Source organism: Geotrypetes seraphini, chromosome 10 (assembly GCF_902459505.1).
Source record: "Geotrypetes seraphini chromosome 10, aGeoSer1.1, whole genome shotgun sequence".
In the NCBI taxonomy this organism is placed as follows: domain Eukaryota; kingdom Metazoa; phylum Chordata; class Amphibia; order Gymnophiona; family Dermophiidae; genus Geotrypetes; species Geotrypetes seraphini.
Genome location: NC_047093.1, coordinates 3707966 through 3723863, shown reverse-complemented (window position 1 = coordinate 3723863; position 15898 = coordinate 3707966). Strand labels below are relative to the sequence as shown.

At 40.1% G+C, this 15898-nt stretch overlaps 1 protein-coding gene across 2 annotated transcripts in view; it reads left to right on the top strand.

The window, feature by feature from the left end:
- DNAH17 (dynein axonemal heavy chain 17) overlaps positions 1–15898 on the top strand; it is a 954442-nt gene that overhangs the window by 915797 nt on the left and 22747 nt on the right. For both annotated transcript variants that reach the window (XM_033960179.1, XM_033960181.1), the window contains 5 exons: positions 2702–2829; positions 2916–3143; positions 5215–5406; positions 5483–5662; positions 5769–5951. In XM_033960179.1, the coding sequence (XP_033816070.1) occupies positions 2702–2829; positions 2916–3143; positions 5215–5406; positions 5483–5662; positions 5769–5951 (911 nt within the window). The remainder of the gene's footprint in view (positions 1–2701; positions 2830–2915; positions 3144–5214; positions 5407–5482; positions 5663–5768; positions 5952–15898) is intronic.

Here is a 15898-nt window from a genome sequence, read left to right as displayed (position 1 = left end):
GGGGTGCAGGCCTTCAAGGGGGGGACAGGCCTTCAAGGGAGGGACAGGCAGGCAGGCCTTCAAGGGGGGGACAGGCCTACAAGGGGGTGGGACAGGCCTTCAAGGCGGGACAGGCAGACCTTTAAGGGGGGACAGGCCTTTGGGGGGGACCCTGGTTTAGAAGTACATGGAGGTAAGGGGGTATTCAAAGAGACGTGCATATGCCAAACTTTGGGGGGGGGGGAGAAATAATGGGTCTGAAAATAGAGGAGAGGGAGAGAGATGATGGACCATGGGATTTAGGGAGGGAAGGGAGAGAAATTGGACACAAGGGATGGTGTGGAGGAGGGATAGAGATACTGGATAGGAGGGTAATTAGGAAAAGAAAGGGAGAGATGGTGGACTCTGGGGTGGTGGGGAAGGAGGGAGAGATGCCGGATGAAAGGGTAGTTAAGAAAAGGTGGATCTGTGGAGGGAGATGAAAAAAAGGAAAGATACCAGACTTCCTGGGAAGGGAAGGGAAATGGAAAGGGAGGACAGAATTGGCAGATGGATGATTAGCATGCAGAAAGAAGGAGACCCTGGCAAGCAAGTTATCAGAAGAAAACCAGAGCCTTGGACCAACAAGATTTGAAATATAACCAGACAACAAAAGGTAGAAAAATTAATTTTATTTTCTGTTTTGTGATTATAATATGTCAGATTTGAAATGTGTATCCTGCCAGAGCTGGTGTTGGACTGCAAACGTGAGCTAGGATTTAACAGAGAGAGGAAAAGTCCTTTTTGTTTCTTTATTTTATTTACACCACAGCGCCAGTGTGGTTAGGAAAAGCCAAAGGGGGTGAAAAAGCTATAAAACCCACCAGGAGTTTTGAAAAAAATCACCCAACTGGGCAGGAAAATCGAATTGAAAAACCAATTCAATAGGCTGAATCGAATCGAAATTTTTTTCCCTGAATCTGGCAGCATTAGTTTGTGCTACTGTCTTAGACTTTAGGACCTGGGATTGGGGAGAGATGGCATCCTCAGTACTTTATAATGCAAGTGAAACGAGGATTTGGTCAGACTTTTGAAGGGTCTGCAGAAAAAAAATATTGTATAGGCCGGGGACATGAGACAGCAGGAAATGGGAACTTTTCTTCCTTCTATTTTTGTGAATGGAAAGGCTGAGGATGTCAGAGAGTTCAGTTAAAATATATGCTTTATAAGAAAATATAATAATGTGTTTTATAAAGTTTATAGCATAGCTGGCCTACCCAGTGAGGTGTTCCTAGTGGTGATGATGGCAGCGTGTCAATGTGTTGAGAGGAAGAGGTGGTCTGGGAAATTCTGCTGAGCAAACTCTGGGCCCATTTCCACCCCCCAGTTAGTCCACTCCACTCAACTGGTTCACAACTGAGTGGGTCTTTGGGTGTTGTTTTGGGATCTCTTCCAGTGGTTTATCAGTATCTCCTTCTGGTCCAAGGAAGGAAACTTTGTTATCCTTAGCATTGACCTACAGAATATGTTTGTAACAGTGCTGCTTGTGTGGCATTAGGCTATGTAGTGATCGAAAGAAAAAAACAGACCTTTGCACATTTTTGCACTATATGGTGGGTGTATGAGGAGATTCACATTTCCTGCACAGCTAAGTCCATGTGAAGTTACCTTGTGCTGTATTTGACATCTAGCAAGGTCTCTGTTTGAAAGGAAAGATCTAAACTTAAAAATGAAGTGGCCAGAAGTTATGGTAAAAGCAGATAGTGTAGCTGGTTTTAAGAAAGATTTGGACAAATTCCTGGAGGAAAAGTCCATAATCTGTTATTAAGATATGGGAGAAGTGTCTGCTTGCCCTGGATCGGTAGCATGGAATGTTGCTACTCTTTGGGTTTTGACCAGGTATTAGTGTCCTGGATTGGCTACCATGAGAATGGGCTACTGGGCACGATGGACCATTGGTCTGACCCAGTTAGGCTATTCTTATGTTCTGTGGGGGCCTTTGTTTTTACTTCTTATTTTAATGTATTTTTTTTCTGGGAACTTATCAGTGTTTTTTATAATGGGAACAAAAATGGAAGAGAATTAATGTGTGTGGGATGAGGGGGTAACTAATTTCTTCAGCTAAATAATTCAATCCACTTCAAACAGACATAGGAGAACTCACGCACCATTCACACACCTTCCAACCAAAAACGTCAAAAAAAAAACAAAACTGTTCGACAACCTCCTAGCCATTCGAGCTGCAACACTCGACCCCCAACTCTACAACCAATTGACATCGACCACAGACTGCAAAACCTTCAAAAAGAAATAAAAACCCTTCTATTCAAAAAACACATAAAACCGAATTAACACAATCAGAACTGTCCCAAGCATCACCTGCAACTACTCCATATGTACTTCTGATGTCATGACAATTCAGACATAATTTATGTTATGTTTGGAATATAAGAAAATTTTCACTGCCTGTTTCTATTCTGACCATTTATTCCGTTTCATGGTCATTACAAAAAATATTTTTTTACATGGGGGGGGGGGGTGTCAAAAAATGATGGGCCCCGGGTGCCACATACCCTAGGTACGCCACTGGTGGAAGCCCTCCTCAGCAGACCTGTTGCGATTTCTCCTTATTTGTGATAGAATGTTAGTTGAAACAGCCTTTGTTTATTCACTTGTGTTGTCTCTGTAACCACTAAACTGCAGTATGTGTACTGTTCATTTTTTCATCTTCTCTTTCCCTTAGGAAATAAACTTGGTTTCACCATAGACAATGGTAAATTTCACAATGTATCCTTGGGGCAGGGACAGGAGGTGGTGGCAGAAGCAGCTTTGAACGTGGCATCAGAACAAGGACACTGGGTCATTCTGCAGGTACCTAATATCGGGAAGGGGACATTTCTGTGGCTTGTGTAAATGTTATGGCCTAGGCTACAACCAGTAATCTACATCTCTTCCAGAATATCCACTTGGTTGCAAAGTGGCTTAGTACGCTGGATAAGAAAGTCGAACAGAACATGCTTGGTAGTCATGAGGATTATCGCGTGTATATGAGCGCTGAGCCTGCTCCATGCCCCGAAGGTCATATTATTCCTCAAGGCCTGCTGGAAAATGCCATCAAAATAACGAATGAACTGCCAACTGGCATGTATGCAAATCTGCATAAGGCTCTGGACCTCTTCACTCAGGTACTGAATAACACAGTAACAAAGAACATGGCATCCCATGTGCCCTGCACGGCTGATTATTATAGCTGAGCACAGTCAATTGTACTCGCTAATTGCATCTTAAGATGCCTTCCCCTCCCTTACATACACACCATACGATATGAAGGTGAGAGCCTTACTTTCCAGCTGCCCATCATAACACAGCAGCTGTGAGGTCATTTGAACCATCACTCAAGGTATCAGTTACTCAAATCTGGGTTTCTCTAAAGAGAAGCAGGTGACTTCATTGACGGCGCCCAAGACACGCTTCTTCTTCAGAGTTCTCTCTTTTTCTATATGCTCTAAGGAGCACGTGTGGGTTGTTCCTTAACATCAGTATGTGATCTCCTTCTGTTTCATGTGTGAAAAGTACCCATAACAATTTTCCTGCTTTAAAAGGTGTAGTGAAGGAGTTAGCCTAGTGTTTAGAGCAGCTATCTCAGCACCCTGAGGTTGTGAGTTCAATTCCCACTGCAGCTCCTGGTGACTCTGGGCAAGTCACTTAACAATCCACAGAAGCTGCTGAGAGGGTGCGCTGTAGAAACAGCGATCCCAAAGTCAGAAGCAAAAGACCAGGCTTCCACAAAACACCCAATGTGGAGCCAGGAATAAAAACACAATGTACTTTATTTCAAATTTATGCACATAGACAAACAGGCACTGGAACCTAGACCCAACATGGGCCGTGTTTTGGCAATATAAACCTTCTTTAGGGGTCCTGTCTTCTCTGCAACACTGCAAATGTCAGCTAGAAAACTGAATGCCCCAGGTACAAAAGAAGTGCAGAAAAAGCGGTATATCAAGTCCCATCCCCCCTATATATATATATTATTTTTATTTATTTTTTTTTGGGAGGGGGTCACAGCCATGATTCTGAGCCTCAGCATCAGGTAGCACTGGGAAGGACTCAAGCTTGGCTTCCTGGAGTATCATAACCATTAGATGATCTAAAGCTCTAAAAGAAATTGCATGCTACAATCCTTTGGCTAATCCTGAAGGACTGAGAACACACAATTTCAGTGGCAATAGCAGAAGCTCCCAATAGCAGCCCTCACCAATACTAGCCTGCTAGAGAGCCTGTCCAAATGCATTAGGTTGGAGACGTTTGGGCCTTAGCAATTTCTGAGGAGGAAGTAAATGACTTGAGTCTTTCAAGCATCAGCGCACGTGTCCTTTGTTCTCTTTCGTTTACGATATAGCAACGCGCGTTCCTGTCTACTAGACCGCTTTTGTTTCCCTTGCAAATGGCTTGAATACCACATAGGACCCCTAAGGAGTGTGTTTTCGAAACAAGGACCGTGTCGGGTCCCGGTTCTCCACACAACTGAACCATAATTTAGAGGTAGGTTATAGGGATAGGATTAGAGGTAAGTTATAAAATTAGTCGGGGACCACTGTTCAGGCAGTAAGCCTGATGAGCTGCCGCGGGAGCGGACCGCTGGGCATGATGGACCTCTGGTCTGTCTCAGCGGAGGCAACTTCTTATGTTCTTAATGTTTTAAGGATTGGGAATAAAAGTCTTGTTTTTTAATCAAGAACTTGGCATCTTGTACATTTCTGCTGCAGTTTCCTTCTTTTTGTTTGTTAAAGAACATAAGAACATAAGAAGTTGCCTCCACTGGGTCAGACCAGAGGTCCATCTCGCCCAGCGGTCCGCTCCCGCGGTGGCCCATCAGGTCCACGACCTGTGAAGTGGTTTCTGACCACTTCTATAACCTACCTCAAGTTCTATCTGTACCCCTCTATCCCCTTTTCCTCCAGGAACCTATCCAAACCCTCCTTGAACCCCTGTACATATTTCTGGCCTATCACATCCTCCGGAAGCGTGTTCCATGTGTCCACCACCCTCTGGGTAAAAAAGAACTTCCTAGCATTTGTTCTAAACCTGTCCCCTTTCAGTTTCTCCGAGTGACCCCTAGTGCTTGTGGCTCCCCACAGTTTGAAGAATCTATCCTTATTCACTTTCTCTATGCCCTTAAGGACATTTTACTGCAGTCCCATTGGTTTTTTTTTTTTGCTTTGTTCTTGTCAAACTTTTCCCGTTCTTTTGCAGGATACATTAGAGATGTGTGTCAGGGAATCCGAGTTTAAGTGCATCCTGTTTTCTTTGTGCTATTTCCACGCTGTGGTTGCAGAAAGGCGCAAATTTGGAGCTCAAGGCTGGAACCGATCTTATCCTTTTAACAATGGAGACCTAACTATATCTGTTAATGTGCTATTTAATTATCTAGAAGCTAACGCCAAGGTAAGGAATATCTAGAGCTAATTTTATTTGCTAGTCTTCTGAAATTACTACAACATTTAACTGGGTTTTTTTCTAGGTGCCTTGGGATGATCTCCGTTACCTGTTTGGTGAGATTATGTATGGAGGCCATATCACTGATGACTGGGATCGCAGATTGTGTCGAACATATTTAGAAGAATATATCCGTCCCGAGATGCTGGAAGGGGAAATTTCATTGGCACCAGGGTTCCCAGTTCCTCCAAACACCGACTACAAGGTTAGGGTAATATTTATATTGACTTAAGGTTGATAAGTACTGATTCATTTTACAGTGTATATTTGAATTTGATTTGTCAAATACAATGGACCTTTGATGTTATCAGGGTTACCATGAATACATTGATGAGATGCTGCCACCTGAGAGTCCATACCTTTATGGCCTACACCCCAATGCAGAAATTGGCTTCTTAACTGTAACATCGGAAAAGCTTTTCCGCACTATTCTGGAAATGCAGCCAAAGGAATCTGATGGTGGCGGAGGTGCTAGTATCTCCCGAGAAGAAAAGGTAAGTTTCACTTCATTTATAAATTTGTAAAACACATTATCCTAGGACAATCACATGTGAGTAACATCATCCTTGGAGCCTGGTACAGACAGTGCAAAAGTGTACCGTCACGTGAAAAGCCTGAAAATTCTTGTGACTGCCTGTACTGCGAATGCGCTGGTGCCTTTTCACCCGTCAGTTCTCAGTTTTCCACGGAGCATGAAACTCCGTTTTTGTAGTACCTTCCTCTTTGGTTTTTCCTCTTGCTTTCTTATTTCTTTTGGTAAATTTTTTCTGATTATTACCAATTTTTTTTTTTGGGGGGGGTGCCTTCAGGCTCATCTCAGCCTGTTTTCAGGCCAGGAGCATTGAACTTTTTTCAGTACAATAGCTATTCGGCCTCCCTGGACAATTGAGTCCTTTGATTTTGCGTCGGCAGTTTGTCCCTCAAAATCAAAGCCTTTCAATGGCTTCAAGCAGTGCACTTGGTGCAACAGGACCATTTCAGCTACTGAACCACAGAACTGGTGTGTCCAATGCCTAGGTCCTCATCTCTTTAAATGCTCTTCCCATCCAAGCACACATTGGCATCTTCTCTGGCATCTACACCATCAATGCATCCCAAGATCGCCAATCTTGCAAGTGGTATCCCCTTGGAGTCATGCCTTTATCATTGAGGTCACCAACACCTCAACACCTGATACATCCTGCACCATCTGTACTGATGACTACCATGGTACTGCTGCCCTCGCTACAAGCCCAAATCAGAGAACTGGTACAAAGGAAATTGGCTGGCATGTTAAAGACCAGTCCAAGCAATGTTCCAACTTCTATCAAGAGCATATTATTGTCCCACCAAAAATAATCTGTCCAATTTTCTTCCAAAAGCCGTCTTCCATGTTAATCCTCTTCTTTTCTTCTAACTTCTGTTTTTCATTGTTGATTTCATTTAAACATATGACAACTTTCAAAGAGCAGGTCGTATCGTACAGACTCACACTCTTTCTGAATTTCAGTTTGCCATATTCATCAAACCTACTCAACAACATTTAGAGTCTTCCCCCACCCCCCCCCCCCCCCTTTCCTTTCTTCATTAAGAGCTGAATATATGTTTGTGCTCTTTGCTTAAAAGCGTCCTGGGGTTACATTCTAACTTACTTTACTATGGTAACATATGTTGTTGTGCAGAGTTATGAAACCGCACTGATTTCAGTCTGAACTGTACAGTGTGCAATTCTACAGTTTTATTTATGGCATCAATGAAAGGCAAGTTCTATAACACCAGCTGTATTCCTTTTGTTTAATCCTTTCCTTGTTTAAACATTAACAGAAGCCACATTTTTTTTTTAATTGAGTATTATAATAAATAAATAATTATATTTATCCCCATTAAATATATGTAGGGGGGAGGAGGGATGGGTGGGTTTTATGACATTATGAGGGGTAATATATGGAAAGGGAGGGAGGGGAGATAGTTTATGGTATAAAATGAATGTAGAGTTTCAAGTGAAGAATGTATAGTATGACTTGAATTATTGTACACTTGTTTGCATAATGTAAAAACGAATAAAGATATTAAAAAAAAAACAACAAAACAGAAGCCAAATTTCAATAATAAGAGCAAATGAGGCCACTAATATATTAATATAGGTAGCAGTAGGTCCACATCCAGATGATAAAGACATCAGACAGCACTCCAAAACCAGTTGCTGCATGAAAGTGGTTGCCATCGACAAAAGCTCATTTTCATTTTATATCTCAGCTTCACTCATTGTAGTACACAGCGCCCCCTTCTCTTCAGGCAAAACCAGGTTATTGCAGTCCTTAGAATGTCCAGGTTTTTTTTCAAGTCATTTGCACTATTAACTGACTTTCTGAATATTATAACAAATCTGTTCTTCTCTCTTCAGCATCATTAAAAAAAATAAAATATCAGTATTCTTAAAAGAAAATATGTTCAACAGATAACATCTTCTTTATATTTCCTTTTATGTGTTCATTGGCACTTCACATTTTTCTATAAATTCTTTTAATTTACTTTCCTCTTCAAAACTATAAGTTTTATTTTCATACATAACTTTCATGACTGCTGGGTATATTAACCCATATCTCGCACCCAAAGCTTTTAACTGCGGACGCATTTCCAGTAACAGCTTTCTTTTTTGAGCTGTCACTCTTGCAAAATCAGGCACTATTGATATTTTTGAGTCCTGACACTTTATATCTTTATTTTCCTTAGCCAACGCTAATATCTCAGCTACTTGCTGATATCTGAGCAACTTTATAATCATTGGCCTGGGTCCTTTTTGTGCAGTTAGCCTTTTTGTTGGGATCCTATGTGCACGTTCCACTTCCAACTGAAATTAGCTTTTAATCGGTAGAATCTTCATTAAAAAGTTAGTCATGAACGTGACTGAATCATTTTTTTCTACCCCTTCAGGTAGACCAAGAACCCTCAAATTGCACCTCCTCTCGCGGTTGGACAAATCTTCAAAATCTCTCTTTAATATTTCAATTTCTTTCTGAGCCTTTTTAAACTGCCCTGATTCCATTTCTGTTTTTTCAACCTTTTTCTCCAGAGAATTCATTTTCAAATCCACTATATACATTCTGCTTTTTAACCCTGCTATCTCATCTTTAACTTCTTTTATATATCTTGAGTTCTCTAACACAATTTCTTGTACTTTTTGAATTTCCCGCAAAAGATCTGTTATCAACCTCCTCCACAGGCAAAGGAACTGATTGAGGGGAAGTCACTTCCAGTTTTGACCTTTTTCCTCCGCTTGATCCGTTTGCCATCGCAATTTTATTTCCTTTACCCGACCCCGATGCCATTTTAACAATCTTAATGCTTCCTTTTTTTAAAATTCTCTTTATTATTTTCCCCTTAAAAGTTCAGTAAATTGCCTGCTTTCACAGAGCCGATCTCCTACACAAACATCTCTCAGCACGTCGAAGCCACGCCCCCATATTCGGTATATATTAAAAAACAGATTAAAAGACAATTTTCCAATCTGGAACAAGAAATCTTGTTTTAAGTTTTTTATTGATTTTTTCACATATCAACAAGTGTTATAAATTTTCCATACATTTATCTTAACAATACACTTGATATCTCTATAATGTATTTTATATAAACCATATTTTATATTATTTTTCTTATGAATTTATATAACATATATATTGTAATGATTTTATCAATTATTATTTAATTATGAACCCTTTTCCCTCCCTTTATCACATTAATTTCTCATAAGATTCATTCATTATGATATATTTTTTATAATGTATAATAAAGAGAATAAATTCTTTACCCCTTCCCTCCCTCCCTTCTTTAACCATTATCTTATTATGGGAAAAAATTAAAATCAGTCATTGCAAAAATCTGTTAATGGTCCCCAAATCTTCTTGAACTTATCCATATATCCTTTTTGTGTTGCAAATGTACGCTCCATCTCATATATATGGCAAACTGAGTTCCACCAAAAATTATAGTTCAATTATGGAACAAGAAATCAAAGTTTTGGAGTCAAAATTGATAAATAAGTGGGAACAATCTACTTTATAGGCACAATCTACTTTATAGGCACATCTACTTCGGAAGGCTTTAAACTAGGTAAGTTGGGGGAGGGTTCACACATACATACCAGAGCAGTAAGGATCCATCCTGATGAAGCAAGTAAAACCCACACTTCCGAGCCTAAGGCAAGTACACTAACGGGGATAGGCATATCATCACAAATTTGGAGAGCAATGTATGTTAATGCACACAGCTTGGGCAACAAAATCCTAGAACTAGAAACAGAAATAAGGAATGCAGACCTTGATATAGTAGCGATATCCGAGACCTGGTTCACAGACTCGCATGGGTGGGATATGGTTATACCAGGCTACAATCTACTTCGTCGAGACAGAGAGGGCAAATTAGGAGGGGGGGTAGCACTATACACCAAAGATAATATCAAAACTACCAGGATCACAGAGGTTAGATACACAGGGGAATCACTTTGGGTAAACCTGACCAGAGGGAACGAAAAATGCCTTTACCTCGGTGTGGTATACAGGCCTCCGAGACAAAAGGAAGACGAAGACAAAGAATTGATTGAGGACATAGAGAACATCACTTTGCGTGGTGACACAGTACTGTTAGGCGACTTCAACATGCCAGATGCAGACTGGAACACCCTCTCAGCAACTACGAGCGGTAGCAAGAGAATAATAACCTCCATTAAGGGTGCACAACTAAAACAAATGGTATTAGAGCCCACCAGGGAAAAAGCAATACTGGACCTGGTACTCACAAATGGAGACAGTGTCTCGGAAGTATCAGTGGGAGACACGCTGGGCTCCAGCGACCACAACATGGTATGGCTCAACCTCAGGAAAGGCTTCTCTAAATCAAACACAGCAACGAGGGTCCTCAACTTTAGAGAGGCAGATTTCGACCACATGAGAAAATTTGTCCATCAAAAGCTGCAAAACCATACAGAAACTGACAACCCGGAAAATATGTGGTCAAACCTAAAATCCATCCTGAACGAAGCATCTAGCCGCTACGTAAAAACAGTAAGCAAACGCCGGAGAAACAAAAAACCACAATGGTTCAACAAGGAAATTTCTGACCTCATTAAAATGAAAAAAGAAACATTTATTACCTACAAACATCTTGGGAAAAGAGAGGCAAAAGAAGACTATCAGGCCAGATCTAAGGCTGTCAAAAAGGCAGTCAGGGAAGCCAAACTTCAAACAGAGGAAGATCTAGCACGGAACATTAAAAAAGGGGACAAATCCTTCTTCAGGTACATTAGCGACAGGAAGAGAAACAAAAATGGAATAGAACGCCTTAGGAAATCAGATGGAAACTACGCAGAATCTGATACTACCAAAGCAGAACTGCTAAACGAATACTTCTGCTCAGTATTCACCTGTGAAGCACCGGGAGATGGTCCGCAACTACAAATAAGAAACAGCCAAAATGACCTGTTTCGTGATTACGAGTTTACACCTAGTAATGTCTACCACGAACTTTCAAGACTCAAAGTAGACAAAGCTATGGGGCCAGACAATCTACACCCCAGGGTACTCAGAGAGCTGAGTGAAGTTCTGGCTGAACCACTATCCGTACTCTTCAATCTTTCCATGCGCACGGGAATAGTACCCCTAGACTGGAAAACAGCTAACGTAATTCCACTCCACAAAAAGGGCTGCAGAACGGAGACAGGAAATTACAGACCGGTGAGTCTTACATCCATAGTGTGCAAACTCATGGAAACACTAATCAAACAGGAACTTGACAAAATTCTAGATGAAGAAAATCTACGTGATCCACAGCAACACGGATTCACCAGGGGAAGGTCCTGCCAATCTGATTGACTTCTTTGATTGGGTGACCAGGCAACTGGATGCCGGTGAGTCCCTTGACGTGATATACTTGGACTTCAGCAAAGCTTTTGATAGCGTTCCACACCGCAGGCTGTTGAACAAACTAAAATCGATGGGATTAGGGGATACATTCACAACATGGGTAAGGAATTGGCTAGATGGTAGGCTTCAAAGGGTGATGGTAAACGGTACCCCCCTCCAAAACGTCAGCAGTGATGAGTGGAGTACCTCAGGGCTCCGTCTTAGGGCCGATTCTATTCAATTTATTCATAGGAGATTTGACCCAAGGACTTAGAGGAAAAGTATCACTGTTTGCCGACGATGCCAAACTATGCAACATAGTTGGCAAAAGCAGTGTGCCTGACTTTATGACGCAGGACCTAAGACAGCTTGAACAGTGGTCATCAACTTGGCAGCTGGGCTTCAATGCTAAAAAATGTAAGGTAATGCACCTAGGCAAAAAAAATCCACACAGAACTTACACACTAAATGGTGAAACCTTGTCCAGGACCACGGTGGAACGTGATTTAGGAGTGATCATTAGCGACGATATGAAGGCTGTAAATCAAGTAGAGAAGGCATCGTCCAAGGCAAGACAAATGATGGGCTGTATCCGTAGGGGTTTTGTCAGCAGAAAACCTGAAGTCATAATGCCGCTGTACAGATCCATGGTGAGACCTCATCTCGAGTATTGTGTTCAATTCTGGAGACCACACTACCGAAAAGATGTGTTGAGAATTGAGTCGGTTCAGCGAATGGCTACCAGGATGGTTTTGGGGCTCAGGGAACTCACGTATGAAGAAAGGTTAAAAAAACTGCGGATGTACTCACTGGAGGAGCGAAGAGAGAGAGGGGACATGATTGAGACCTTTAAGTATATTACTGGGCGTATAGAGGTGAAAGATGATATCTTCAGTCTTATAGGGCCCTCAGTAACCAGAGGTCACCCGCTGAAAATCAGGGGAGGGAAATTTCAGGGTGATGCGAGGAAGTACTTCTTCACTGAAAGGGTGGTAGATCATTGGAACGAGCTGCCTCAGAGGGTGATTGAGGCCAGCAGCGTGTTAGATTTCAAGAGAAAATGGGATATTCATGTGGGATCTCTGAGAGAGTAGGAGTCAGGGGGTGGGTCATTGGTATGGGCAGACTCGATGGGCTGTAGCCCTTTTCTGCCGTCAATTTCTATGTTTCTATGTTTCTATGTTTTTAAAAGCTAAATGCAAGTATAATGAAATTTCTTCACATTTCATAAGGAAAGATTTGTTTTCTCAGCAAGCTTTATATTATGGAAACTCAAATAAGGCTGGAAGATTATTGGCAAATTATCTTAAAGTAAAAAAAAGAAAGACAAAAATAATTGCAATTAAAGATGAGAAAGGGGATATTTATTCTCAAGTTGGACCTATTTTAAAACAATTTTTTAATTTTTATAAAGCTCTTTATTCTTCTGAGCCTTATTTAGACAAGGAAAAAGATGGTTTAGAGTTTTTAAAATTATTAGAGGGACCTAAAATTCCTGAGCATATAAAAGGAAGTCTAGATAAGCCTATATCATTAAATGAATTACAGACAGCATTGAGATCCCTTAGAGCAGGATCCGCTCCAGGTGGTGATGGTTTAAAGTAGAGTTTTATAAATCATTTCAAAATATCCTATTGCCATATTTGTTAAATTTGTATCAGGCTCAACTAAATAAAAGTTGTATTACAGGCACTATGGCAGAATCTTTAACTATAGTTTTGCCAAAGCCAAATAAAGATCCCACATTGGTTTCAAATTACAGGCCTATTTCTTTAATCAATGTAGATTAAAAACTTTTAGCTAACATATTGGCTTTATTGGTATGCACCAAACAGGGTTTGTTGCTCAGAGACATTCTTCTAATAACACCAGATTGGCTTTTCATATGTTATATTTAACAAAAGCCATGAAAGATCCGGCCTTTTCTGTACCCTTGGATGCAGAGAAGGCCTTTGATCGGGTAGAATGGACCTTCATGTATCAGGCAATGGAATGGTTTGGCATAGGTTCAGGATTTATACAAATGATTCAAACTTTGTATAGCTCCCCTTCTGCTAGATTATATATTAATAATAATTTTTCGGAGTGTTTTAAGTTGCAAAGGGGAGTTAGACAGGGCTGTCCCTTATCTCCTTTGCTTTTTCATATTGTATTAGAACCCTTGTTATTAGCTATTCTGCAAGTAAAGGAGATACAACAGGGTATTCCTTATTCAGATTGGGAATATAAGGTCTCTGCTTATGCAGATGACATACTGCTTCATTTGAGAAATCCTGAAACAACCATTCCAAGTTTACTTGACTTGATTGAGAATTTTGGGGAATTTTCAGAATAAAAGATAATAAACTGGAGTAAATCAGAAATTCTTCCACTTAATGTGCATTGTACAAAAGGTTTATTTGATCCATTCCCTTTTCTTTGGAAAGATGAAGGAATAAAATAATTAGGTATTTGGATAAAAAACACGCTGGAAGACACAATGAAAGAGAAGGTAAAAGAATTGTTTGAGCAATGGAATCCATTACATTTATCTTGGTGGTGGAGAGTCCAAACTATTAAAATGATGATTTTGCCTGTGGTTTGTTATCAAATGGGTATGATACCAGTTTTGTTTTAGGGGTCTTTTTATAAAAAATTAAATAGTATTCTAACAAAATTTATTTGGTTGGGTAAAATTGCTAGAATTGCTTTAGTGTCTCTACAAAAGCCAATTACAGAGGGAGGGGTAAATTTTCTTAATTTTTATAGGTATCATCAATACTATATTATGCGTCAGGGTATGTATAGGGTCTCCCAGAGCTCATGGAAAAGCTGCCAGATTGGTTGTGGTTGGAATGGAAGCTTATGTTTCCTCTGCAATTATGCCATGTTCTCAGTATCAAATTGCCTAGGTTATATAAAGAAAACAGAATATTAGTAGATACATGGAAAACATTAAGATATGTGAGTAATTTAACACTTATTCCAATACATAAATCAACAAGTCATACTATATGGCTGAACTCCAAGATTCAAATTGGCGGATTTAAGGTCATCTAGAAGTATTGGATGATTGCACCTGGAATGCTCTCCCAGAGGAAGTAATTGCAGAATCCACCGTTCTAGGATTTAAGGGCAAACTAGATGCACATCTCCTTAAGAGTGGCATAGAGTGATACGGGTAAGGGTAAATTAGATGCACATCTCCCTTGAGAAGCATACAGTGATATGGCGACTAAAACTATGCCAGGGTGCACCTGGCGGGGCCTCCGCGTGTGCGGATCACAGGACTTGATGGACCCAGGGTCTGATCAGGAGATGGAAATTTTTATGTTCTTATGTATTTTAGATGATGTTACATCTAATGGTAAACTGCTTGACTTTTCACAGTTGCAACACAAATTTGGTCTTAGTAAATCACAAAGTTTCAGATGGTTGCAACTGAAGCAGGCCATTCAGGCGGGGTTCCCTCAATGGAAAAATCTTAATAATCAATATAGTTTAGAGTTCTTGTGCTTTCAGGCTGACTTTCTGGGATATCAGGCCGCTCAGTGGTATAAATTGATAGCTGGATTTGTAAAAAAAAAACCCCAAAACTGGTCTTCGGGACATTTGGAGCATTGAGATTAAGCATCAAATTACTGCATCTCAATAGCCACGAATTTGGTCTTGGAGAATGAGGTGTACAGTGTCTGTATCTATGAGACAAACTTGGTATTCTCTGTTATATAGAGCATTCTGGACCCCTGTTCATTTACAAAAATTGGATAGCTCTAAGTCTAATAGATGTTGACATTGTCACCTTGAAGCAGGGACTTTAGATCATTTACTGTTCTATTGTCCATTTATTTTGACTTTTTGGAATTCTTTTTTTTTTTTTTATTCTTTATTCATTTTTTAATGTTACAACAAGTGTACAAATAATAAAACATTAAAAATTAAATACATCACTTGAATTTCTTTCTAGTATAACATCAAATAAATAAATTTATTCCCTTCCCACCTTTTTGGAATTCAATATGGGGCCAAATAAATTGTTTGTTAAAAAATCTGGTGGCATTATCATATGATACTGTATTATTTGGCATGTCAATGAGAGCTAAGAGCCAAATATCATCAAAAAATAATAAGCTTTTACTTACCATGACAGGAGTTGCCATACAGCAGATTACAAGTAATTGGGAAAGACTGAATTATAGTTTTTGGTGGAACTCTTTGTGTCATATATATAAAATGGAAAAATCCAATGGCATTATCGTATGATACTGTGATGTTTGGCATGTCAATGAGGGCTAAGAGCCAAATATCATCTAAAAATAACAGGCTTCTACTTATTATGACATTGAGTTGCCATACAACAGATTACGAGTAATTGGAAAAACTGGAGGAGACTTAATTACAGTTTCTGGTGGAACTCTTTATGTCACATTTACAAAATGGAAAGGATAATAGCCTTACAGCAGGGGAATTTAAGAAAATTTCTGGATGTTTGGGAGCCTTTAACAAATTACTGTAAAGAACAAAACAACATGACGGCCTCCTAGCCACACAAGCTGCAAGACTGGATAACCAAATCTCCAACCTTC